Here is a 27,148-nt window from a genome sequence, read left to right as displayed (position 1 = left end):
TGGCAAACAAAAAGATTATTAGACAAGGAGGAATGAAAGGTTATGGACACCCCCTAAGAAAAGGAGACACATTGCATGATACTAAAAAGCAAAACTAGGAAGAGATATGTCATAAATCTATATGCTCACACAGTATGGCAGTGAAAATTACTAGAAATAGAAGAACTTGATAAAAATATACTAACTGTGAGAGATTTAATATAATCTAAGAATTAGATTTATACAAAATTTAAAAATAAACAAGTACTTAAGAAATCTGAATAATATAGCAGTAGCCTACAAGTATGAAAAATGCTCAGGGACAAGAGAAGTTTTGAGGTGTTTATTTCAGGTTCACAAACATTTTTCTCTATGATCTTAGAAAGCCTTGCCCTAGGCCAGAGAAAAGTAAAGATCCTGATATGAATACATTTATCCACAGACTTTTCTATTCCTGCTTGACATTCATTCCTTCAAGAGGTGTTTCATAATTGTTATGATATAAAAGAAGCTATGCAAATCCTTAATGAACGTAGAAAGCAGTGCTCTATGTTGTCAAAAAATTTATTTTCCATTTCAAAGCTTTTTGACATGTTTTTATTTCTCTTTTGGAAAGAAACAACTAAATATGTTAGCAATCCATCATTTACTTGTACAGTACATAAAGCTTTAAGTCAACGTGCAGTACAAATAGTAAACAGTCTCCCCCATAATTTGAAGGCACCCTGAAAGATTTATTTTTAGAAGGAGAAAACACTAACACATGGGCAATATAAAAAGATGCATTTTGTAAGTATATTTGAAAAGGTAACAACAATAAGCTCCATGAACTTTGCCTCAATTTTATGAAAAGATCCATAACAATTTAACAGATTTTATCTCCGGTTAAATATACCATCATCCACTGGTATGCCACACCAGTTACTAACTCATATTTCAATTATTTCCACATTTAAATTAATTAATATAGTATTGTTATGGAACAACTACTCTGTGGCTGGCCTTTCAGGCAAGTAAATAAGAATTCAAGGGCTCTGGTAATTGATGCAATTTATTAGTGGATTTTAAGGATGCTTTTTAAAAGATGTGGGAAGTAATTCAATAGAATCACTTTATTTACCATTTTACGGAATGTCTGGGACTACATAAGAAGTACTAAGTGTGCAATCACTTTGCAGAGTGGTAACTTAAAGATAAAACTTAATTGAATCCCAGATAAAGATCACTGGCAGAGAATTTAGCCCACGTATTAGTCTGTCTCATAGTCGGTTAGCTTTATTTCAAGCAGTAGGACTATTATCTCCCTTTACTCTCATTCTTCCTGTTACTCAAGTTTGGATGACTCCACTGCCAAATGGCTAAAAGCAAAAATATAAACAAAGTTCAAGTTAAGAATTTCAGTGGTTTGAAGACTTCTGGTGAAAGAGGGGAAAGTTTGTGTCTATTTACCAATCTGCAGGACCTCTAACATTTCACCCATGCTATGCCTGTCCCCTCATTAACAGGAAGCAGCTCTGTTTACCTAGCCTCCTTAGACTGCAAAAAGTCTGAAATCAAATAGGATTATCATTGAGAAGCTACTTTTCAGTTACTTGCTCATAAAAACAAAAGGCATTTTTGTGAAACTCAGAGCATATCCCTTCAGGGGGAAAATATGTCCCCAAACCAAGTGAGGACAGTGAGTCAGGCTAGTTATCTCCCAGATTTCATTCAACTAACAAATGTCTACCCTACAGTTACTCAATATTTGCACCAGAGTTCTGATAAATTCAAGTGCAGTTTACACCTATCCTGCTAAAATACCCAAGAGAGTTATGTGATAAATAGGTAAGGGTGAATAGTGTCACTTGCTAGTAAAATTAAAGTCAAATATTTCCAAAAAATCAAGCTCTCAGACTAACAGTTATTAATCAGATCATGCAAAATAAAATCATGAAATACCAATTTACACTCACTAGATTGGCAGAAAGTTTAGGATGATGAAACTAAGTTTTGGCCTAGACACACTGCTGATGGAGAGTCTGAATTTATATATATATATATATATATATATATATATATATATATATACACATACACACACACTTTGAAAACAAGTCAACATTATCTTGATGTTATAAATAACCTATGACCCAGAAACTTCACTTCTAGGCATATACCCTAGAAAAACTCTTGAATTCATGCATCTGTAGACACGTACAAAAGATGATCATGGCAGCATTCCTTATAATACCAATTATCGGATAAATCTCAAATGTTCATCAATATAGAGTTGATTCAAAAGAGATATGGAATGGCAATACAATAGGATAGTATACAGCTATTAAGCTAAAAGAGCTATGGGGATCCCTGGGTGGCTCAGCGGTTTAGCGCCTGCCTTTGGCCGGGACGTGGTCCTGGAGTCCCGGAATCGAGTCCCACGTTGGGCTCCCTGCATGGAGCCTGCTTCTCCCTCTGCCTGTGTCTCTGCCTCTCTCTCTGTGTGTGTGTGACTATCATAAAAAAAAAAAAAGTATATTTCAAAAATAAGATGTTGAAAAAAAAATAAGATGTTGGAACAAGAAAAGTCAAAACGATACATACCTTTCTACTCCACTTTTATAAATTCTCAAAATATGCAATACTAAATACACATTTTTAAGAGAAGCATTCATATGAAGCAACATATTTTTTAAAGGGCAAGGAGATGATAAATCCCAATTTCAAAATAGTGGTTACCTATGGGGACAGGAGTGGGAGGTCACGATATGGAGAAGAAATGTACAGGGAATCCAGCAGTAGAAGCAAACTTCTTTAGCCATGGTTTGTTTTGTTTCTTCATACTTTCCACATGTTATATAGTATATTCCTTTGTGTTCATGAAATAGTTTTAAATTATATTTTCAAACACAATCTCTGGATAGAAAATAGAATAGATTGGAATGAGAGAACTATTGTGTCTAATCAGAAGCTATTGCACGTTACTTTTAAAAGCATACAGGCTTTGCACTCTCGTAAACAAAAGCTTTCAGAATTGGTCTGCAGGGATCCCTGGGTGCGCAGCGGTTTGGCGCCTGCCTTTGGCCCAGGGCGCGGTCCTGGAGACCCGGGATCGAGTCCCACGTCGGGCTCCCGGTGCATGGAGCCTGCTTCTCCCTCTGCCTGTGTCTCTGCCTCTCTCTCTCTCTCTCTCTCTCTCTCACTGTGTGTCTATAATAAAAAAAAAAAAAAAAAAACCAGAATTGGCCTGCAAAAAAAGTGTGTGTTGGGGGTTGGGATGTTAGCTCACACTTGCAGGCCCTGAAATAAAGTGGTCTCCTTGATAGGTTTGCTCCCATTTGCTACATCGATTTGCATACACTTATACCATTGCATAAATATGTTTAAGCCTACATTAATTTTAGAGTATGCAAAGAAAAATTCTGGGAAGATTGACAAGAACCTACAGCAGTTGTCTCCGACAAGTAGATTTTTTTCATTTTATGGTACAATGTATTGTATTTTTCATTTAACTTTACTTTTAAAATGATTGTATTCTATATTGTAATCAATTGGTTGGTTGGTTTCACTACAGGAGGCCTACGTTTCGGATTAAATGCTTTTTAGAAGGAGGGCAGGGGGTGGGAGAAGAGGCTGCGGACGGGAGGACCGAGGAGCAGGGGCGAGGGCAACCGCCCGGCCCGCGGCGTGGGGAGCGCAGGGCCTCCCGCGGGCGCCCCCTGGCGGGCACCCCCCGGCGGCGCCACCCCCGCCGCGCCGCGCCCCCGAGCGGTTGCCCTGGCAGCGGGGCGGGCGTGGCCGCAGCTCACAATCGCCCAGTCCCCGCGGCTCCCACGCCGCCCCCTGCGCTCCCCTGGCGGCGAGCTGGCCACGGCGGACCGGGGCCCATGGACACGCACACCCGCTCCCTGCTGCCCCGCGCGCGCTCGCCTGCTCTGCCCGCGGAGACACCACTCGCGCCTGGGCGCCCAGGCCGGGCTCCGGGAGCCCGAGGTCGCGGCGGGGGCCCGCGCCCGGTGGCAGGGCCCTAGGGCTGGGGCTGCCCGGCGCCCCCGCAGGCCTTCCGCCGCTCTAGGAGGTGAGCCTGGCATCTTGCTGCCTGCACACCTGGCCTTTCCCTTGAAATTAGTTCTTAACCTCCCTCCCCTGCGGGTTTTTCTGAGACGTAACACTGAAAGGGACAGGGGCGCCTGGTGGCCCAGTTGCTGAAGTGTCTGCATTAGGCTCAGGTCATGATCTCAGGGTCCTGGGATAGAGCCCATCTGAAGCTCTGCTCAGTGGGGGAGTCTGTTGTCCCTCTCCCTCTGCCCCTCACCCCTGCTCCTGCTCTCTCTCCCTCCCTCTTGCTCGCTCTGCTCTCTCTCAAATATAGTCATTAAAATAAATAAAACTGAAATAGACACTGTGGCCATGGCAGAGTTGAAACCCACAGAAATTTGATTTATTCATAACCAGCCTGTGTTAAGGGACTTTGCTAAATATTTTACTAAGATTGTCTCATTTCCTCTTTTTTACAAGCCCCATGGAGTGGGTACTGTCATTTCCATTTCACAGATAAAGAGACTGAGGCACAAACCATGTAGATAATGTGTCCAGATTTATGCAACCAGTTTGTATAAATGACACAGAGAAGAAAGGAATCACCAACAACCAGATCTCCTTGCCTGCAGTCCCACACTCACCACTGTTCCAAGCGTGGCTCCCTTCATTCCTCTTTCTAGCAAACCACCCTTGTATAACAGATTCCTTGGAGAAGTTGATAAGTTCTGTGGATCCCCCACAGGGGGAAAATGGACCTGGACACACACACACACTGCAGATTGTCGAATAATTTCAGAGGTCTCAGGCCCAAACATTGACCTTGGGTCAAGAAATCCTGTTCGATTCCACAGTCTTTTGAGACTGTCTATACAGATGATCTGGCGGGGGTATGCCAAGGTGGCTCCAGGGCCAAACAAAGGTAAAGTATACATAGTGGAGCATGTGTATATATGATGAACCCCCCCAAACCCTGAAAATCAGAGATGTTACACAATTTTTCGAGGAAGCCAGAACTAGAGTGTATTATGCTAAGTAAAATAAGTCAGTCTGAGAAAGACAAACACCATATGATTTCACTCATATGCGGAATGTAAGAAACAAAACAGATGAACATAGAGGAAGGGAAAGAAAAATAAAGATAAAAACCGAGGGGGGGGCGAACCATAAGAGACTCTTTCACTATAGGGAACAAACAGAGTTGCTGGAGAGGAGAAGGTGGAGGGATGGGGTAACTGGGTGTTGGGCATTAGGAGGGCAATTGTTTTATGCAAGTGTTATATACAAGTGATGAATCACTAAATTCTACCTCTAAAACTAATAAATAAACGAACTGAAGAGGCCAGAACTGGAGGGCAGGACTTTTGTTATTTCCTCCAGTGGGGCGAGGCTCTTGGTCAGTCTTGGCAGCAGGTTGTGAAGATCAGCACAGGGCACCACTCGCTCCCCAGCCCTTCAGGGCTTTAGCTGGAAGAGTGCACACTGTAGAACTGGCCCGTGGACTATGGAATTCATCATTATAGTTTGCCTGGACGATGCCGCACGCTGCTAATTCTTTGTTGGGGTCAAGTCCCTGATTAGGACGTCTCTATTCACACAAGTGAGGTGACATAGATTCAGGAGAGTCAATGAGCTATTTGGAAGCACGATATCCTGTTGCGTATATTGTGCCTATGTATGCAGTATGACACGGCACCTACCTAGAATATGGCTGGTAATAACAGAACAAACCATACACAGCTGCTAAAGTAAATATCACCCAGACGTGCAGCGGAGGCCAAGTGACGTGGGGCAGCTCAGGACTCAGTGGGAGCCTATTTACACACATAGTTCTAACCAGCTGTGTTATCTGGTTTCCTAGTCCATCACATATTATAAACAGATTAGAAGGGAAGAGAGGGGCTACAGCAAACAGGACATTGAAGCCACAGGCCATGTGATGACTGATGTCCCAGGGGCAAAGGAGGAAACACAAAGAAAAGCCAGCAGGCAGACAAGTGGAGAGAAAAGGACGAGGCAGCAATGTGCATTTGACAGTGGTAGTCACTCTTCTCGCTTACCGTGCTCTCCTCCTTGACTTCTCAGGCCCTTCTCAGGCTTCTCTGCAGCCACCAAAACCTCCAGTGCCCCCATAGGCCAGGCTCAGATCTCTCTCTCTCTTGAATTTTGTACCCTACTGCCTTGTGGATTCTGACTCAGCATGTCCCACGCATAACCGTCTACACTCTCTGACCAATCTGGACTGCATCTTGAGCTCCCCATCTCAGACACAGGTAGCCAGTTGCTCAAGCCAGAAACCTTGTCCTTTTCTGGGCATTTTCTTTGGTTCCTTCTGCTCCTCAATCTTCTACTTTTCAGTCATCATTTATTGAGCAACCATTACTTGAATACCTTGCATGAGCCAGGTTCTGGGTGATGGAGAAATAATTTGGTCATTATAATAAAAAAAAACTTCTGCTCTATGAAGGCTCTGTACTTGTGGGGAAGTCACACAATACATAAATTGAATATATCAGTATCTAGAGATCTATAGAAATGTAACATACAGTAATGTTTCACTTCATTATGAAGGAAAAAAAGGGATGAAGTGACATGGTGGCTGCAGTTTGAATGGTAAGAACTGTCAACCTGTTGGTTTCAGGGCAAAGAACACTCCAGGCAGAGGGAACAAGAAGGTGCAGAGGCAGGAATGTACTTCTGCTCCGTAAACAGAAATACGGCCAGTGTGGCTGGAGATCACCTTATCAAGGGAGTTTGGAGTAAAGATCAAGGGCAGAGAAAATGTTCTTACAAGATCATCATGAGGTGTTTGGATTTATTCTGATTACAACGAAAAGCTATTGAACTGCTTTTTTTCTTTAAGATTTTATTTATTTATTCATGAGAAACACACAGAGAGAGGCAGAGGCATAGGCAAAGGGAGAAGCAGGCTCCCTGTGGGGATCCTGATGTGGGACTTGATCCCAGGAACCCGGGATCACAACCTGAGCCAAAGGCAGATGTTCAACCATTGAGGCCAGCCAGGTGCCCCCTGAACTACTTTTAAAAGTTTGGGGAGAAGTTTCTGGCATGAAAGTAGTATTCTATATCCTGATAGGAGTTTGGATTACATAGATATATGCATTTGTCAAAACTCATGGAATGGTACACTTAATTCTTGTAATTTCATTATATATTCAAAAGACAAAGGGAAAAAAAGAACTGTAAGCAAATATCGAACCCCAGCTAAGGATATTGTATGCTGGAATAGGCCTGCAATTTACTTTGAAATGGATCAAAAAATAAGATGGATGAGTGTGGATAGACAGATGGGTAGAGGTGTGATAAAGCAAGTAAAGCATTAACAACAGGATCTCAGTGGTAGATAAATGGATATTCAACTTTTCTTTACATTCAAAAATAGTTATACTAAAATGTTGGAGGTGGAGTTGTCTGATCTACATTTTAAAAAGATTTCTCTGGGGACTGAATAAAGAAGGGGCTCTGGGGGATTGCTGAAGAAGCAGTGAGACAACCTAGAGCCTGTGGCAAGGATTTGGCCTAGGACAGCACCACTGGCAGCTGGTGTCAGGCTATATTCTGAAGGTAGAGTTACAGGATTTGCTGATGGATTTAAAGAGTATGGGGATCTCTGGGGAAAGAAAGGATGAAGAATAACTTCTAGTATTTTCATCTGAGTAGACTCATGGATGGTGATGCCAATATCAAAAGTGGGGAGAACTGGAGAAAGTCAGGGTGCTATCAGCTGTCCTGCTCCGGACATGTTACGTTTTGAATGGCTATTAGAGGTCCATGTGAAAATGAAGTGTCAACAGGTAGAGACATCACTGTGAAGCTCTGCGGAGAGTCGGAGATGTCTGTGAATCTGAGATCGAGCAACCAGACGCCTCACATTGGGATGAAGGTCATGAGACAAGATGAGACCATTGGGGCGGTGTGTGAGAATAGAGAAGAGTCCTGAGGGCTGAGCCCTGAGCACCCCAACAGTTAGGCTTCTGACAGAAGAGGGGAGCCAGAAAAGGAGAATGAAGAGTGGGTGGTGAGGGAGGAGGGGACTAGGCAACGGAGATGTCGTGGTTGCCTAGAGAGACACAGTTCAGAGGAGCAGGCGGTCCCCAGTGCAGCTCACTGCCACAGGGGTGTAGGTGAGGGAGCATGTTTGTGGGAGAAAACGTGATGTAGTTTGAGATTTTGTAGTAAGATGGAACCTTTTCAATTGCAAACAACAGAAACTCAGCTGACTAGCTTATACTAAATTAAGAGGGGTGGGGAGGGCATGTCCTGAGGGCAACCTCTGCCCTCGGTCTCTGGCTCTGTAATAGGCACTCTCCCTGACAGCCAGCACGGCAGCTCATGTAGCCACGGCCCTCATCCTGCTGCTTAACTGCCTCAGCACACAGCAGTCTTCCATAAAGTTCTAGCAGAAGCATCTCATAGAATGCTGACTGGCTCATGTCTTTCCTGAGCACATGCTTGAGAAATTCACTGCACCTTGGGGAGAGAAGTCACTCACACTGGTGAAGCCTCAGTCTCAGACCCATTCCTATCACAGGGGATAGAAGAGGCAGCCCTATCCAAAATTTTGGGGCGGAAGCTTGCTTGACTTTATCTGATCTACATTTTAAAAATATTCTTCTGAGGACTGAGCAGAGAATAGACCTTAGGGGCCAGTTGCGGAAGCAGTGAGACAAATTAGAAGTCTGTGGCAATGATTTGGCCTAGGATAGCATGACTGCAGGATCTGGAATGGATTCCCAATATGTTAATGGGGTACCTTTCCCAGAAAAAGTGAGGGAAAAAAAAAGCAAGCTGGGCATACCTAGTATTACTTACTACTCAATTCAAAAGATTGTTTTTCCATTGGCAGAAGGACATAAAATTACATATTAGAATGTTGATCACAATTTAACAGTGGGGTTATCTAGGAGAATTACAGTTGTCTCTCGATCATTTACCTAACCTCATTCGTGTGCTAGATGACACAGTAATCATCCATCACATTTGGTGTCTCACCAAGCCCAGTAGATTCTTACTTAGAATGAGCACCTCAAAATTCCACATGCTCTTTATAACATTTGTTAACTACTAAAGCCTTATGGTCTCTATGTTGGGAGGACATGCTGGTACAGAGCCATAGAGTGGGGAGCTCAAATTCTTACCTTGGCACTTTTGTTAGCCTTACCTTCATGGCTAAAATAGGCTGTGTCAAGGAAGGAGGATTAAATGAAACAAGAAATTAACAAGAAAGCTGCATTGCCAAGGCTAATATTAATTATGATGAAAGATTTATTTTGAAATATTTAACTTTATGCTAGCTGAATAATTCTCTGTATTTATGTGTAATTTATCCTTTTCATAAAATCGGTTGCAATAACTTGCAGTAATAACATAAGAAACAGCGTCTCAGGGAAGACTTAAGATATTATTTAACCCCCAAAAAAGATGACAGAATTAACTTGGAGTTGTATGTTTCTGTTTTTTGTTTTTGCTGCTATAGTTTTAGTTTTGGTCTAGAAAAGCATTTTCAAGAAGGGGTCGAGTATGGCTTTAGCAGACAAGAGACTCGAGAACTTGCAAATCTACAAAGTCCTTCAGTGTGTTCGGAACAAAGACACGAAGCAGATAGAAAAGCTGATCAGGCTTGGATACCCTGAACTAATCAATTTCACAGACCCCATCAATGGACACAGTGCTCTGCACCTGGCCTCTGTTTCCAATGACATCGATATGGTCAGCTTTCTTCTTAGCCTTGGTGCTCACCCTGATGTGCAAGACAAGATGGGCTGTACTCCGACAATGAGGGCTGCAGAACTAGGTCATGAGTTGTCCCTGGAAATATTAGCCAAGGCAAAGGCTGACATGACTAAAGTTGATAATGAAGGAAAAGGTAAGAAAACCCAAGATTCCACCTGGCAGGCGCAATCCACTTTGTAGCCAGAAATCAATAAAGTGGACTTTTTTGCTTTCCAACTTTAGAAGTGAATTACTCATGAGTTTAAGTGAAAAGCCAGGTTCTCACTGCTATACCTAAGGACCCCATCTCCTTATAATTTGAAAATGGTCTTAGGTGCTGAGAGTTTACTCACTTAAAAAGAAAATTAGAGTTAGATTAATCTGTGTTTGGTGGTTTTTCAAAACGTGGAGAATTTTTAGCATGATAAATTTGGTATTACTAAATTCATGATTCATGATCACCGATTATAAAATATAAAATTTCTTGTTTAGAACAAAAGATGAGGGCGAGTATTTCTTATTCCTTTTTATACTTTAGAACTTCAAATAGTACTAGATCTGGACTCCAAAAGGATTTTTGTCCCCTTTCAATAGCAGTCTGATGTAGAAAGGGGTTGTAGTTGGGAACTGGAAGGGCTAAGGTGAATTCTGGCATAAAATCCAATTTTTTTTAGGGTCAGTTGAAATGTATTTGGAAATAGCACTTGAAACTGGAGACATGGCATTTCCATGCTCTTTCAGGTGAAACTGCCCCACTTCACTCTATTCTCCATAATCTCATCTTAACACCATGTTTGGGAGTTTCTTGCCCAAATAACTCAAGGTTCCAGAAGGACTTGACACAGCCTCATGAAAATTACCACCAGGCTTAATATAAATTGGTAAATTTAATCAGTTGTTCCAAGGAGTTGCTTCAAATACAAAGCCACTAACATCAGTCCTGTGCTGGAGAAATAAATTCAATTTTTTAGTGTTAATGTTTTATGAGGGGAACAAAATCTGCTTTTGTAACTCTCTTCAGACTTGGTATTTGATAAGTGACTTTCTTAAAACAATAGAACCTGAGGACAAGAAAAGGAACATTCATTTAATTACTTAATAGTGTTGCATAATGAAATGAATGTCAGATGTATTCAGGGGTCAAATGTGTTTTAAAATGTTAAATTCTGAAAAAGAAAAAAAAGAAGCCTCTCAAAACTATAGCATATCATTTCCCAAAGCGTGTTCCATGGGCCACTGAATCACTGGGATGTTGATAAGCATTACATGCAAAATTGGTTCTACTGTCAAACTTGTTAGAGAAACATTAAATAAAACAGAGACAGGTTGATTTCACATTTGTCAGACAGACTAAAGATAGTGACATTATCCATTTGTCTACGACACTTGAAATAGTTTTTCCTTATGGAATATTATATACCTGGAATTTTGTAAAAAAAAAAAAATACTTTGGAGAAACTGTAGTGGTGAATGGTTTGCCTTCTGGAATTTGAATCAAATATAATCTAAAAAAAAGTTGAGAAATATTATATCATAAAATTCTAAAATTGTAAAATTAAAACTAAGCAAGTAAAATTAGAAACAAGATCAAGTGAATTCTTGTAGCAAATGCAACAGCCATATGGTTAATTTCTAAGCTCATTCAAATTAATATTAAACCTATCAAGGTCCTGGGAGATGAATGTATGAGAAAACAATCTGATAAATCACATAGGAAGAATTAAAAATATAAAACTTGGAACAAATATAAATCTTGATACATGCATAACCACCTTGTTAGTACTGCCCCATAGAGACTTGATTCTATATAACCCATGGTAATGCTTATTGCACCGAGAGCCCTGACTTCCCCACATCAACAAATCTAGCTCGCCTTGCACAGCTCTCAGTTTTGGCTGCCACTAGCCCCATTGCTTTGCTTATTCCACAGTCCTTTCTGCCATTATCATCCTATTTTCCAGGGATTGATATATGACTCACCGCACATTGTTCCTAAAGGATAAGCCAAGATTTAAATGGTTAAAATACTTATTGGATCTTTAGAAGGATGTGGGACATACTCTAGGCTAAACTGTGCTTTTGAACAATTTTGCAGAACATGGAAAAGATAAATCTCTAAACCAAGAAGCTCTTTCCTGTATGTTGTCCTGGGGGATTAATTCGTGTCTGTCTATTCTGGAGAACAGACGAGTGTTGTCTGTTCTCTTTAAGGGGTGAGCTAGACTAGCTGCTAACAGCACCCATTCCATTGGTTCTCCCATTTATAGGAATACATACCCAGTCCTCAATGCAGTATGTGAATTCTACGATCTACCATCTTTGCCCTCTTTTTTGCTTCAGTTTTAGAATGTTAATTAATGTTCTTGTGGCCTAAAGAGTCAGTCCAGATAGACTTCAACTGTGAGTTGCACATGCCTCATTATAAATATCCATTTCCCAAGTACTTTAGGGTCTTTTCTAATGAATTCAGCCTCAACTGGTATTCTCCAGGTGACATTGTTGTTGGTTGTTGTTTTGGTCCACTGTTGCCTACTGTGACTTGTTTGGGTCTTTGAATTTCTATTTTCAACCATGTCCTTGACCATATTTCCGTTTTTAACTGTTCTGAGTAACCCTATTTTAGATATATCAGTTTATATGAAATATAGATTTTGCTTTTATATAAATTGTGGCTTTTAATGATAGAATTACTTACAATTTATATTTAATTAGATGGCCCAAAGGTTTGGCTACAGAATGGTCATTTATTTTTATATAATGAAGGTAAAATATATTTAACATATATAAATATATAAACAAATACATATGAAAATATTTTCCTATATGGTCCATATGCTCTTTATTTTGTTGTGTGTATGTGTCATGTTTTCTAAGGTTAATGGTCTGCTTTTAGTTCTTTTATTTTTTGGTTGTTGGAATGGTAGTATTATTTATTTTTATTATTTACTGATTAATTTTTAAAAATTGAGGTATAATCAGTTTCAGGTGTGCACATAATTTGATATTTGTATGGATTGCAAAATGATCACCATAATAAGTCTAGCTAACACCTGTCACCATATATAGTTACAGATTTTTTTCTTGGGGAGAGAACTCTTTTTGGTTATTTTAATGGCAAGTTTGATAGCTTTTCATATCCATATACATAAACCTTTGTTTATTGAATTAGCACTTTACATGGTATTCTTAACATTTTGTGATGAAAGAAGAGATTAGTACAATAACCTTTTGCATCCTTAAACTTAAATGTCTGCTGCTTTTATATATGAACAATCAGCTTGATAGATACAAAAAACTCCCTGTTTTCTTAAGAAATACTGTAGAGATCCTTTATTTATTTTCTAGCATTGAATGTTGCCATGGCAAAATCTGGAGGCTGGCTTGACTTTTTCTCCTTAGATGACTTGAATGGTTACCCAGACTTTCGCGGGACAAGTCCTCTACCTTGCTTTACCATACCTTGATGACTGTTCTTAACCCATGTATTTTTTTTTTTTGAGACCCCAGTATGCTTTTTCAATGTTCAAATTCAAGTTTTTGCTTCAAGAAAGTTTTCTTCTATTATATCTCTACATTTTTCCTGTTCTACATGGTTCTACATGAATGCCAATTATACATACATGTTAACTTTTTTTTGCCTCTAGACCATTTCAGCTCTTCCACCATTTTCCTTAGTTTTTAGAGTTTTTCCTCCATGCCTGAGACCATGGTTTTGCTCTCCTTTCTCCAGCTTGACTTTCCTTTCTTCGGTGGTTTTATTTTTTCCTCTACCATTTCTTTCCTAAATTCAGCTGGCTTAATTTCATCTTTTTCTTCTATTTATCTTCTATTGTCCTAATAGCCCTGCTTTTACTCCTGGTCTATCTTTGCATTTTTGTTTTAGAAAAAAGTTATATTTAACTTCTTTGCTCTAATAGAAATAGGTCAGTCAATAATTTTCATGCATATAGTTGTTTCTTGCATTTATTTGTTCTAATATGTACTTTTTGCCTAGCATTTATTATCAGGTTTCTTTCTTATAGTATCTGTGTTTTTCATTGGCCATATGCTGGTTTTCTTGGTGATTACTATTCCTCTTTGAATGAAGCCTCTATTTAGAGTGAGGTCATTACAAAGTCAGTTTGAGGTTTGACTGTTGTTTGCTCAGATTACATAATACCCCTGATTTGTAGTACATTTTTTACATGGATTATGTGGAGGGCCTGTATGTCAGAGTTCCTAGGTGGGGAGATTTGGCATTTTCCTCTCTTCATTGGAACAAAACGAGTTGCCAAAATGGCAGAGCCCTTTGTCATCTACTTTTTCTTCTTAATGCTGCTATACTGGCAGCCTCTTTTTAAAATTTTTTTTATTTAAATTCAGTTTGCCAGTGCTCATCCCATCAAATGCCCTCCTTAGTGCCCATTACGCAGTTACCCATCCCCCACCTTCCTCCCCTTCCACAACCCTTTGTTTCCCAGAGTTAGGAATCTCTCGTAGTTTGTCTTCCTCTCTAATTTTCCCTGCTCAGTTTCCCTCCTTTCCCTTATAGTCCCTTTCACTATTTCTTATATCCCGCATATGAGTGAAACCATATGATGATTGTCCTTCTCTGACGGACTTATTTCACTCAGCATAGTACCCTCCAGTTCCATCTAAGTTGAAGCAAATGGTAAGTATTTGCCCTTTCTGATGGCTGAGTAATATTCTATTGTATATATAGACCACATCTTCTTAATCCATTCATCTTTCAACGGATACCGAGGCTCCTTCCACAGTCTGGCTATTGTGGACATTGCTGCTATAAACATTGGGGCGCAGGTGTCCCATGGTTTCACTACATCAGTATCTTTGGGGTAAATACCCAGTAGTACAATTGCTGGATCATAGGATAGCTCTATTTTTAACTCCTTGAGGAACCTCCACACTGTTTTCCAGAGTGGCTGCACCAGTTTGCATTCCTACCAACAATGCAGAAGGGTTCCCCTTTCTCCACATCCTTTCTAACATTTGTTGTTCCCTGTCTTAATTTTTGCCATTCTAACTGGTGTGAGGTGGTATCTCATTGCGGTTTTGATTTGTATTTCCCTGATGGCAAATGATGTGGAGCATTTTTTCATGTGCTTGTTGGCCATGTGTAGGTCTTCTTCAGGGTTTTCTTCTGTTCATGTCTTCTGTCCATTTCATGACTGGATTGTTTGTTTCTTGGGTGTTGAGTTTGAGAAGTTCTTTATAGATCTTGGATACAGCCCTTTATCTGATATGTCAATTGCAACCCACTCTGTAGGTTGTCTCTTAGTTTTGTTAACTGTTTCTTTTGCTGTGCAGAATCTTTATCTTGATGAAGTCCTAATAGTTCATTTATCTTGATGAAGTTCCTAATAGTTCATTTTTGCCTTTGTTTCCCTTGCCTTCATAGATGTGTCTTACAGGAAGTTGCTGTGGCCCAGTTCAAAAAGGTTGCTTCCTGTGTCCTCCTCTAGTATTTTGATGGATTCTTGTCTCATATTTAGATCTTTCAATCATTTTGAGTTTATCTTTGTGTATGGTGTAAGAACGGTCCAGTTTCATTCTTCTGCATGTGGCTGATAGGCTGCTTCTTATAAACATAGCTGGTCTGCACATTTAATCATTCAGTACCATCTCTTTTGTCACTCTGCAGTTTTAGAGGGCACAAAGCAACCCACCAATAGCCCTCTGGCACACACAGTCCTATATGTGGGATACAGACTGCAAGATGCCAAATACCCGGTTGACAGGGGCTCACATCAACACTCACATTCTTCCCTGAATCAGGTCCTATCACATGTGATTGTGACTGTTTTCTATCAGAGGTTGACTATTTTTCCCTCTGTCTCAGTGTTTCAGTTGGTTTCAGAAGAAAAAGCAAGGCAGCTACACCTCTGCTTGGCCACCTTCAATTAGGCAATTATGAATTTCAAAATTATTTGTTTTTCTTTGCTATCTGGTTCAAATATATAGACGCTATTAATTAAGCTCTCTTTGGGAATTCTATTTTTCTACAGGCATTTTGTTTTACTGCATTTTACCTACTAAGCGGCATTATCGCTGTGCATTGATTGCCCTGGAACATGGTGCAGATGTCAACAACTCTACCTATGAAGGAAAACCAATATTTCTTAGAGCTTGTGAAGAAGCACATGATGTTAAAGAGACATGTCTGACATTTTTGGAAAAAGGAGCCAATCCAAATGCTATAAACTCAGTATGACTATTCCTGTGATTATAATATTCCTTTTTTTTTCAGTTATAGTGTTTTAGTAGTGTAATTTTAGCATTTAAATATGGTAAAATTATCCTGTTAACTTATAGCCTGTTCATTTCTTTTTTTTTTTTTTTTTTTTTTTTTTTAGCCTGTTCATTTCTATTCAAAATGTTTTTAAGATGATATACTCCCATTATCTTTCTATTGCCATGATTCTACAGTCTATTTCCTAATTACATTTGGAAAATTGGTGTTTATTATGCATAATGGTAAAAGATCATTAAAGAAAATAGAAAAGCTATCACTGATACCTAATAAAAATGTATCTTTTTCAAGGAAAATATGTAGTTCTGCTATTTCCTTTATCCATTTTTCTACCTCTCCTCATTTGGCCCATTTTATTGAGTTTTCTAATTATTTAATAGGCATTTCCAGACAATAGAAATCCATTTTTTTTCTCATTAGAAAACACCTATAACCTAATTTTAACATATATTTTACCCTTTTTTCTCCCTTTTGTTCTACTTTCTTTGAAAAAAAAAAAGCACTTTTTAGCCTGATCTTTTTCACGGGGACATCTGGTATACCCTTGACTCTGATATTGGAACTCTCTATATTGACCTCTATGCCGATTTCATTTTTCCTATTTGCTATGTAAAATAAAGACGTAGAGAATTAAACATGCTAGTATGAATCTGAGGCCAAATGGATTTAGGTCATATTTATACCAAACTATTGTTTAAGATGACAGGTTTCACCAGCGTTTGATCTGTTTCCCATCCAGTCCACAGGTCGAACAGCTTTAATGGAAGCATCAAGAGAAGGAGTGATAGAACTAGTTAGAGGGATATTGGAAAGAGGAGGTGAAGTGAATGCCTTTGACAATGACAGACAACATGCTGCACATTTTGCTGCCAAAGGAGGCTTTTTTGATGTAATAATCTGCTCTTTATTTTTTTTTTTTTGCTCTTTACTTTAAAATTCGTTGCTCACCCCATTTCTTCCCTTTCTTCAAAATTTTTAAATACATAGATTACACTAAGAATTTTTCCAAGTTACCATTTTGATTTCCCTGAATAATTCTAAAATTATATTTTAAACCAAATATTATTTTTTAAAAACATTTTCTAGCTCTTTATTCAGTTTTATCTGCTTGCCAAGTTTATTCATTTAATATTACTAATAATGTTTTTCTGCATTCTTAACTATAGCAATTTAAAAATTTTGCCAAGGAAGACTACTTTATTTTATGCCTCCATTACTTATTAGAATCTTCAAAATATGGCAAAATTGAATTGTGAGAACAATTCCAACATACTCTTATCTCCCTGATTTTTTGCGTGCATCTAATGACTCATCTCAATTTTAAACTCTCAAGTATTCCAGTTACCTGATTATACCAGCAAAGAGATATCTCATAGATGTAGTGATGTTGCAGAAATGAGATAGGAATCAATGCTATCTGATTTTTTTAAATTCTGATTTACATCTAAAATTTATTGACTCAATTTTCTAAGTTTTAACAATTATCTTTGTTTTTGTCATTGAGTCTCTTCCCTGTAATAAAAATACACATATAATAGAAGTCACATTTGGTAAAGAATTTGCTTCCCTGTTGATGTTTCCTGTAGGCCGATACTTTCTAGAATTGTTAGAATTCACCAAGATGCGTGCCCCAGCTGAGTATAGAATTTTCTAAATTTGATCAACAGTATTTGATAAAACTTTTGGCAATGGTGGAAAAGTTGTATATCTGTGCTGTATAAAACAGTAGCCACATGTGGATTTTCAGTATTTTAAATATAGCTAGTGAAACTAAGGAATTGGATTTTTAAAAATTGTTTTCTATTTAATTCAATTTAATTTTAAATAGCCACATGTAGCCTAAGCAACTATTGGAAAACAGGTTTAGATGCCAGTCTTCGTTCAATAAATGTACCTTGCTATTCCTCTACAATATCTACTGTTTATTTTGCAGATATTGAAGCTTCTTTTTGCTTACAACGGAGACATGGGGCTGATTGCAATGAATGGGAACACACCACTTCATTATGCTGCCATGGGTGGTTTTGCAGATTGCTGTAAATACATAGCTCAGCGAGGTAAAATTGTCTAGCAATTTTATACCTAATATGCTTAAATTCTGTGTTCATCTACAACATGAGTTACCCATGAATCAAGGCCTATCACTTGTCAGTTGCTTATCTTTTTCAATAGACTAATCTCAGTTATATATGTAGAAAGAAAATTGAAAACTTTTTCTTACTCTACCTTCTATCAAATCATGAATCTGATCTTAAAGTGATGAAAACTTGTTTTCTCAAATATTTTTAGGTCATTGTTAAAAATCTAAACAGGAGTATTCATGGGTCAACTAATTAAAATGCTTATAGTTATTAAAAGCCTTTTAAAAATGTCAACTTCAATCTGAAGGACAGACACTAAAAACCATGTCTTTTCTTTTTAAAACCATGCCTTTTAGTCTGAATCCCTAGTTATTTTATTTTTAAAATGTTTAATTGTGTCAAGTGCAAAGGATAACTTTTCTAATAACTTTGAAATTGGGAGAAAATACTTTAGGGAGAAATATGAAATAAAATAAAAATTTTCATGGAATATTTGAAATGTAAGTAATAGTTTAGATTTCCCTGTAGTTTCTAGGTATTAATTTCAGCATATAAAGTATGTACGTATAGCTTAATGTATTCCTTAAAATGGTAATATTAGCTAATGAAGTTTATGGATCAATTTGGTGTTAATTACATGCTTACTGGCTGTATATTAAAAGCTTTTAGTGCTTTGTTAGAAGTGGAACTGCATTCTGCTGAACTTTATGATAGTGTCTTTTTCTTTTTTCCAGTTTGAAAAATAGGCCAAAACTTAGAGTCTGTCCTATGACTCTAGAATAGAGCAAAGTGTTTTGTTTCTCAGTCCTCTACGCAGGCAGAGAATTTTAGAAGTCCCTGGGACCTAAAGATCCTATACTGTACCCACTAATATAAATAGGACTAATGTGCCTGCATAACTAATAGTGTAATAATTGATTTTATGAACTTATAAAAGCTCATATTCTCCCTCCATCCCCCCCAATAATAAACACTTTTAATAAAAGAAAATATATCAAATCATGCTTTTGCCCCAATAAGTTGTCTCATCAATCTTGTTTTCAAATCTGTCACTATCAGCAATTTATTCTGACATTTCATTTTTAACATTCCATATTTCTAAAAAGTAAAGATCTACCCAGATTAAGACAAGTTTCTTCAACTTTAACATGTTGACTGCTTTAATGTTGGGACAAACATCACCAGAAACATACTCTATTATTTATGTAATCCTGGGAAATAGTCACAGAAAGCAAACTGGGAAGCACATTTGGCCAGAGCTTGGACCACAACAAAGGCCTTGCCCAATCGTGCAAAAAAGTATCATCTTCCTGGCAGTCATAAGACTGGATCATGTTTCTAAAAGAAGTGTCCAAAAGCATTCTAAGTTCTGTAGCATGTTTGGAAGTATGACCACTCCATTAGATCTTATGTGGGTGACCCAGTGCCATAGCAGAAGTGTTAACCAGTTATATGTCCACCTTTTGAATCTTAGATCTAAGGCAATCAGAACAGCAACAAACAATGCATTAGCAATGAAATCCTCATTTCTGAGTAAACTCCCTGGGTTTAGTGTCTTCTATACTTAAATGTGAAGGCTGGATTCTGTTCCTACATTAAACTATCTTCTTCAGTATTTTCCTCTTTTACCCCTGGTCCTGTTGCTGGTGCAATTTACAGTGCAAGTGCCATGTCCAAGGGCATAAACAGAGTTTGGAGCAATTCTAGGGAAGCCCCCCTGTGAAACTTCTCTTTCTCAAGGGCCTTTGGCTACTGGTGTTCTGCAGCAGCACACCAGCTGTAAGGGGAGTACCTTTGACCACAAAAGATCCTAAATCACAAAGGGAATGAATGGATCTTAATTTTTACTAATTATAAAGAAGACAAAAAGTCCCAAGGCAAAATGCCTTTAGATCTTTAAGCTGGGATGTTGCACTCTTCTATCCACATAAAGGTTTTATTTTTTTTTAAGATTGTATTTATTTATTCATGAAAGACAGAGAGAGAGAGACAGAGACACAGGCAGTGGGCGAAGCAGGCTCCCCCCAGGGAGCCTAATGTGGGACTCCATCCCAGGATCCCAGGATCATGATCTGAGCCAAAGGCACATGCTCAACCAATGAGCCACTCAGGTGCCCCCATATAAAGATTTCTAACTCAAAGAAAAGTGGGAGCAGGAGGAGGCAAGATAAAATAGCTTTAAAATCCTTTGATCCTTAGAGATGAATATAGAAGGAGTAGCTTAGGAACACCTAGACACCTTGAATAAGCAAAAATGCTAAGTAAAAGTAGCATTCTCGAGATCGCTATGGAATTATACTATCGAGACCAGTCTCGGGTCCCCTTTTCAATAAGTCTCTTTTATTAAAACTGTTCAATATGGGCATTTTTGAATCCTTATTGTCCTAATACTCTTTTTGAAGTCTTCTACCACTAGTAAAATTATCAGTCTTTAATACAGATTTTAAATTTTGACAATGCCAAAAGAAGTAATAATCTTGAAAAAGCACTGGTGTGACTCATTTTCTTTTTGACAAGGAATAAAACTATAAAGTATTGGAGGGGCATGTTTTATTTTTGCATGCAGATGCCTATAGATTTTGGTTGCTAGACATACTGATTGAGTAGCAATCTTTTTTGATTATATGATGTTGGCAGAGCAACAGAAAAGCCTTCTTTTGGATTCAAAATGCTAGAAAGAGTTTCTTCATAGTCTGACTTGCTTATCTACATAATGGATTTTTAATGTCTCAAGACACTTCCAGACAGCACGACTACCTAGTGGCACTAAGTAGACTCCCAAATGCACTCAGAGAAGCTTATTTATTTGGGGAAAACTTACATAACTGTTGGTGTCATCATTTTAAGGAAGGGACCAAGAAGGAAAATGAATTTTAGTGCCTAATTTACACAAACATCATACTGGAATCCATTCAGATTTGATGAACAAATTACTTTTTCCTCTGTCAGGTTGTTCACATGACCTATCACAAAAACAGCAGATCAATATAAATTACACTGATTGCATGGAGAATACAGATAAATAGAGTTTGAGATTGTACACAGATTTATAGTCATAATCATTCAAAAAGAAGCAGGTATTCAGCATTCTGAGTTCCTAAGGGCCTAATAAGCTGTCTGAACTCAGCTTCTTTACAAATTCAAATACCACCCTTATTCTTTTTCTGTTCGGCATGAAGTCTCCTTAGCCAGTACCCCAATATGAAATTTATTTCAAGTATCTATGGCGATTAATGTCCTAATCCTTTAGGGACAGAGAATGTACATTGGAAACATATTTCCCTCAGAATTCACCAAAGTAAAGCTTTCAGAAAAAAAAAATCACAGTTTAATTTTGTAATTATAATAGCTAAATGTGCTCATCTCTATATACAAATAATTTAGGGATAAACTTTTGACCAGTAGTTCAAAATTAGGAACATGGTTTCATGAGTGTCATTTGTAGAGCCCTGCAGATGCCTAAGCACTGATGCTTCATGTTTTAGGATGTGACCTGAAATGGAAAAACTTAGACCACAAAACACCCAGGACTGTGGCCAGGGAAGGTGGCTTCAAAGCAGCAAGCAAAGAAATCTGGCGGGCAGAGCGAACTGCTGCTAAGCTGGCATGGCCAGGAGCCAAAAATCCAAATCCACTCTGGGCCCTTAGACTTCATGACTGGTCGCTAGAACATGAGACTTTCCTTCGGGAAGCCTTTTCGTTTGTGGACAGAGGCGATGGGACAGTCAGCAAGGAGGATTTCGTGTTGACACTAGAGGAGAGGCAAGAATTTGTGACCTCCGAACAGCTGGCTACAATAGCTCAATTTCATGAAAAAGTGCGGGGAGGTGGGGTCAACATTAATGATTTCTTTAAAGGAACCAGGTACTTAAGTAAGTCTTATGTCTTGGGATCCTATGGGCCTAAGAAGAAAAAAAAAGGAATGTCTAAAAAGGTAAGAAAAGGCAAGTTTGTTTTACCCCTCCCCATCTGCATCATCCCCGACCACGTATTTCCCCACCGGAGTGACGGCGGGCCGCCCTATTACATGATTGAAACCTACAAGAATGTAACGGATTGCAATCGGTTTAACCGAGACCGGCCACCAGAACATCCCATTCAGGATGACTCCGCTTGGTACATTGATGACCCAGGGAAAGTATTTTCAAATATTAATTTCATCACCAAGGCGGGAGATCTGGCTTCTCTGAAAAAGGCGTTTGAATCAGGAATACCTGTGGATATGAAGGATAATTATTACAAAACACCACTGATGACTGCATGTGCTAGTGGAAACATAGACACGGTCAAGTTTCTTCTTGAAAAAGGGTATGTTTTCTTGGCTGAGTTCACATCCAACTCCAGAATTCTAGGACAAAGTGTTTCATTCCTGACATCTAGATTACGGAGAGATCTTGTATGGGAAGGTGGGGTAATGGAAACCTGGGAATGGGTGTACACATAGTTTGTCAATAACAACTATGCATGAAGTTGCTTTACCTAGAGATTTACCTATATGGTGTGGGGTTGCTTTTTATTTTAAATTACCAAAAGATTTTTTTTATGTGATAGTAACAGATAACATGATCTACCCTCTTAACAGATTATAAGTGTACAGTATTAATTATAGTCACAATATTGTATAGTAGATCTCTAGAACTTATTCATTTTATGTGTTGCTTTTTAATCTGTCTCCTGTGTTGTGGGGGGGAGGGATCCTAACAAATTCAAACAAGAGGTGTAGTGGCCACGATGACTAAGGACAGGTCTCATTCCCTCCTCCAAAAGGAGCAGTCTTTTCCTTCAAAATATCAAAGCATGACATTTTTATTTAACTTTATAATCTAAAGTAAATACTCAGGTTTAATTCTTCTACCATAACTGAATAACCTGGGATAAGTTTCTTTTTTGTGTCTCACCTTTCTCATTTTTATAGTGGGGGCTCTAATAGGATTCAGCTTGCAGATTTTTTTAAGATTAAATGAGCAATTGCATATTTGATAAAAGATATTATTGTTATTACTATATTGGTCAGGGTCAAAGAAACATTCAGATTTGTATATTATCAAGAGGGAGTATAAAGCAATTAATGAGACTTTTGGATGGTGAATTTTTAAAAAGGACTAATATTTACTCAGAGCTTCCCTGTTTAAAGTTGAACAACTAATATGAAATTTTTCTTTGCATTTTCAGCCTCTGGTGCTTAGAATAACCCCTATTTTTAGCTTGTGCATCTATTTTGTTTTATAGGGCTAATGTTAATGCAACAGATAATTTCCTGTGGACTCCACTTCATTTTGCATGCCATGCAGGCCAACAAGACATCGTTGAGCTTCTTGTTAAATCCGGAGCGGTGATAGATGCTCTCTCAATCAACAATTCCACTCCTTTAACTAGAGCCATCGAGAGCTGTAGACTGGATACTGTAAAATACCTCCTTGATATTGGGGCTAACTTCCAGCTGGAAAATAGAAAGGGTGAGTGTTTGCATTATCAATGGCTAGAGTCAGAAGGGGATAATTTATGTTAGATTCCAAAACTCTTCTGATTCTATTCTTGTAAGGCTGCATTTCCCCCACAAGTCACTACTGCAAATACAAGCCTAAGTTGATGGTTGTAAAAGTTGGTTTTATACACAGAGCCTCACAAATCACTGGTGTGAAAGCACCAGTCCTTTATGTTTGCAATCTGTCATGGATGGAGACTTTTGTAAAGCTCAATAAAAAGTGATTTACTAGAAAATACGGGGGGAGGGGGGGGGGAAGAAATACAAGGTTTTTTTTTAAACCACTAGATTAAAGTGACAGAAGATTCTTCTATCAAATCCATCTAAAAATTTCTAAATGCCCAGTCTTAATTTCTGTAGTTATTTCACTGTGGCTCAGGAAGCATTAGTTTGTGAGCTTGCACCAGTTTCCAGACTATAGCTTGAGTTATCACTGTCATAACTGGAAGTTTGAAGGAGGTAGCAGAGTTTAAAGGCTGTAGAATTTGGATTTTCTCTAAAGCTAAACAAAGTAATTCCCAAGAGTTTGAGGCTCTCTCTAGGAAGTAGATGGGAAGCCTTTCTTAAGTCATAAATATCACGAACTGAAAAATAAATAACATTTGAATAAATATTTGACCTCATTTCTTGGAGGTATCATTTTCTTATAGTGGAAGCCATTGCTTCCTTTTGATGAGAAGAGAGCATTAACATTTCTGGCTGCTTCAGGATTCCCCTGAGTCACTGGTAGTATTGCTTCAGGCCTGCCTGAGGATATTACAGGTGTCATAATACCTAGCCATCTGCTTCCCCAGGCTTTTTTGGATATACCTCCTCATATCAGGGAAAGGGGAGGATAATTGTCACACAAAAGGAAATGTGTGCAAGACGGGAAGAGAACCATGAGTCAAATATTCAAATGTAAAGATTCTACCAATATTTCCTACCCACTTTTCAAGAAACATGCTCAAAAAATTAACAAGAAAAAGTTGTATTGCCAGTAAATGGTACTTTAAATTATGAGATTTCAGAGCTCGGTCCACCTTAGAGGGTATCTGAACATAACTATTGGCTGTAGTAATCACCCTTGCTACCTCATGCTGAGAGCTGATATGCTGAGGTTTTTCTGCATTCTTTATTATCAGTCTGTGTATTGCAACTCTGAACTTATGTCTTCAACAGGACATACCGCCATGGATATTGCAAAGGCGTACGCTGACTATAGAATAATTAGTTTGATTCAAGAAAAGTTGGATAACTTGCCAAAACCAGCAGAAAATCAAAAACTGAAAGGCAAGCCACCTCCTAAAGTGAAGAGCGAAGGCCTTGAAATTAAGAAAGAAGAGGTAAGAAAAGTGATCAACTACCCATTAGTAACTGGAACTCCTTAAAAACTTGTTGGGAGTAGTGCAGCATCACTATGCTACACAAGATGGGCAAAATAATATGCAATCCATATATTCAGCACTATTATGTAGTACTTTGAAAAAAAAGTTCTGCAAAGAAATTCCTGCTACTGAAAAGTCTAAAAAATGCTCATTGCAAATAGAATCCATATAAAAGCCAATTTAGTTCAGCTGAATACAATTAGAACATTGAAAAAGGAATTGGTATTGGATATGTATATATTTGATTCTGAGTCATACAGATTTTGTGAGGTGGCCCAGACAGGGAAGGAGGGTAAGAGGAATGAAGCAAAGCACCATTTTCCTTAATTTTGGTCTCAATATTTCATGACCCACCTTAACCCCCTTCTAAGGAATTTTAATAACTACCACTGAACCCTGGGGATATCGGGCCAGTTATGACTTAGATATCCTGCAGAATGACTCTAGGAAGTTTTAAAGGTGCCAAAGTGACTGTTCCTGGTAATCTGGAGTGATGTGGTACTTCTAAACTACCAGCAGAAGGTTGAGGTTTTTCCCAGGGAATTTACTGAGAGACCAAGACATTGTCATTAGCAAGGACACCTGAGTGCATTTTTAGGCTAGAAGCTTCTTTTAGGGAAACAGAGGATCCCTGGAGATTCTTGGCAGAGAGAGGACAGGTATGAAATTCAAAAAGGAAAAGCCCTAACGTTATCAAGTTGGAAAGGGTTGGAGAAATGTAGGTGGTAGGAAGTGGAGAGGGTGAAGGGATTGTAACAAACATAGAGGACAAAAAACAGTAGAGAGTAATAAACATGGAAGACAGGAATAAGGATGGCCAGAGGTAAAGGAAGATCAGTTGGCTAAGCTTCTACTACATATGTCATTATCTTTTTAGTAGAATAATTTAATTCTTCTAATTAGTCAAATGGCCATACGTCAAGGATGGACATCTTGAAGACTTACATGATCTGTCACTGATACTACTAATTACATAAGAGTTAAACAAAGCAAACTAGTTATCTTTCCCTGTCCAAAGTTAAAATAATATTCTATTTCATTTCAAATTTTAATTTATATGGTAACATTTTTAAAAGAGATTTTATTTATTTATTTGAGAGTGTGAGCAAGAGAGAGAGAGCATAGGCAGGGGGAGGAGCAGAGGGAGAAGCAGACTCTCCCTGCATAGGGAGCCCCATGTGGGGCTCAGTCCTGAGACTCTGGGAACATGAATTGAGCCAAAGGCAGACGCTTAGGCAACTGAGCCACCCAGGTGTCCCTGTTTGGTAACATTTTTATTCTTATCTTTATAGAACAAAAAATAATATTAGAAAGTATATATAGGTTTTTACAATTGATAGAGTTGTTTTTTTCTTTTGTCTCACTTCCAGGAACCACTTGTATCAGTTTATTCTGTGCCAACTGTATCAGAAGAAAAGAAAAAACGTAAAGACAATGTGGTTTATCTCAATTCATTGATTACCAGTGGTCATACCAAGAAAGTGGATATCACATTTATTCCACGGAGGGTAAGTACTTTGGAAAGATCTTTATAACATGGTATAAACTCATATCATTTTCCAAATACTCTTATGCAGAGCACCCAAACAAATGTCCAAAGATAATTTAAAGGTATCCTTTTGCCAGCTCCTGCTACCTTGACTCAAGTAATCCAACTTGTTTAGCTTCTAATATCTACTTTCCTTGTCACCATTTCTATAGTGACATTTTAATTGTCCTTGAAAAACTAAATTATTTTTTGATCAATGCCATTCCCTATAGCCATTTGGTCACCGAGGTCTATAGATATATTTTCTTGGTACTTCTCAGACCTTAACCTTCCTCTTTGTACCCTTATTGCCATCTCACTTGGAAGTTTCATACTAAGCAACACTGGATTAATTCAGTAGCTTCCTAAAATATCCACAATTAAGGAGTTGGAGACATCTTTGGAGAACAAGTGTGGCCTTACCAATGCCCATCAAACCATGCTGAATAAGAGACCACCAGTCCCCTCTACCTTCTACTATGAGAATAATTTTCTTAGGACTTCCCCATAAGACATAAAGGTGGCACACCTAAATGATCTTCTAACTCCATTGCTTCCTTGTTTTGACATTCTAAAAATGAATAGCAGAGGATCATCAGAGGTAATTGAAAAGCATTTTAGTCATCCAACTAGTCACCATCAGAAATAGTGATGCCCATATAACCACTTGATGTCACATAAGAGGAAAACATAAGTTATATTGTTTTA

The 27,148-nt window shown here is 38.4% G+C and overlaps 1 protein-coding gene across 9 annotated transcripts in view; it reads left to right on the top strand.

Moving 5' to 3' along the window:
* Positions 1–3,839: 3,839 nt before the first annotated feature.
* ANKEF1 (ankyrin repeat and EF-hand domain containing 1) overlaps positions 3,840–27,148 on the top strand; it is a 34,650-nt gene continuing 11,341 nt past the window's right edge. Inside the window, exons 1-9 of one of the 9 annotated variants that reach the window (XR_003144925.3) lie at positions 3,840–4,036; positions 9,494–9,883; positions 15,735–15,934; positions 16,719–16,868; positions 17,913–18,036; positions 21,546–22,368; positions 23,290–23,516; positions 24,707–24,870; positions 26,283–26,420. Coding sequence is in view for 7 of the 9 variants with exons in the window: in XM_025469314.3 (XP_025325099.1) it covers positions 9,538–9,883; positions 15,735–15,934; positions 16,719–16,868; positions 17,913–18,036; positions 21,546–22,368; positions 23,290–23,516; positions 24,707–24,870; positions 26,283–26,420 (2,172 nt within the window). In the remaining 2 variants the exon portion in view is untranslated. Of the gene's footprint in view, positions 4,037–4,608; positions 4,919–6,116; positions 6,270–6,782; positions 6,802–9,493; positions 9,884–15,734; positions 15,949–16,718; positions 16,869–17,912; positions 18,037–21,545; positions 22,369–23,289; positions 23,517–24,706; positions 24,871–26,282; positions 26,421–27,148 lie in introns of those variants that run through there. The other 8 variants (XR_007405388.1, XM_025469314.3, XM_025469316.3 and 5 more) reach the window with 8 other exon arrangements.

This window comes from Canis lupus, chromosome 24 (genome assembly GCF_003254725.2).
Source record: "Canis lupus dingo isolate Sandy chromosome 24, ASM325472v2, whole genome shotgun sequence".
NCBI lineage: Eukaryota > Metazoa > Chordata > Mammalia > Carnivora > Canidae > Canis > Canis lupus.
This window is presented reverse-complemented; position numbering and strand designations above follow the sequence as displayed.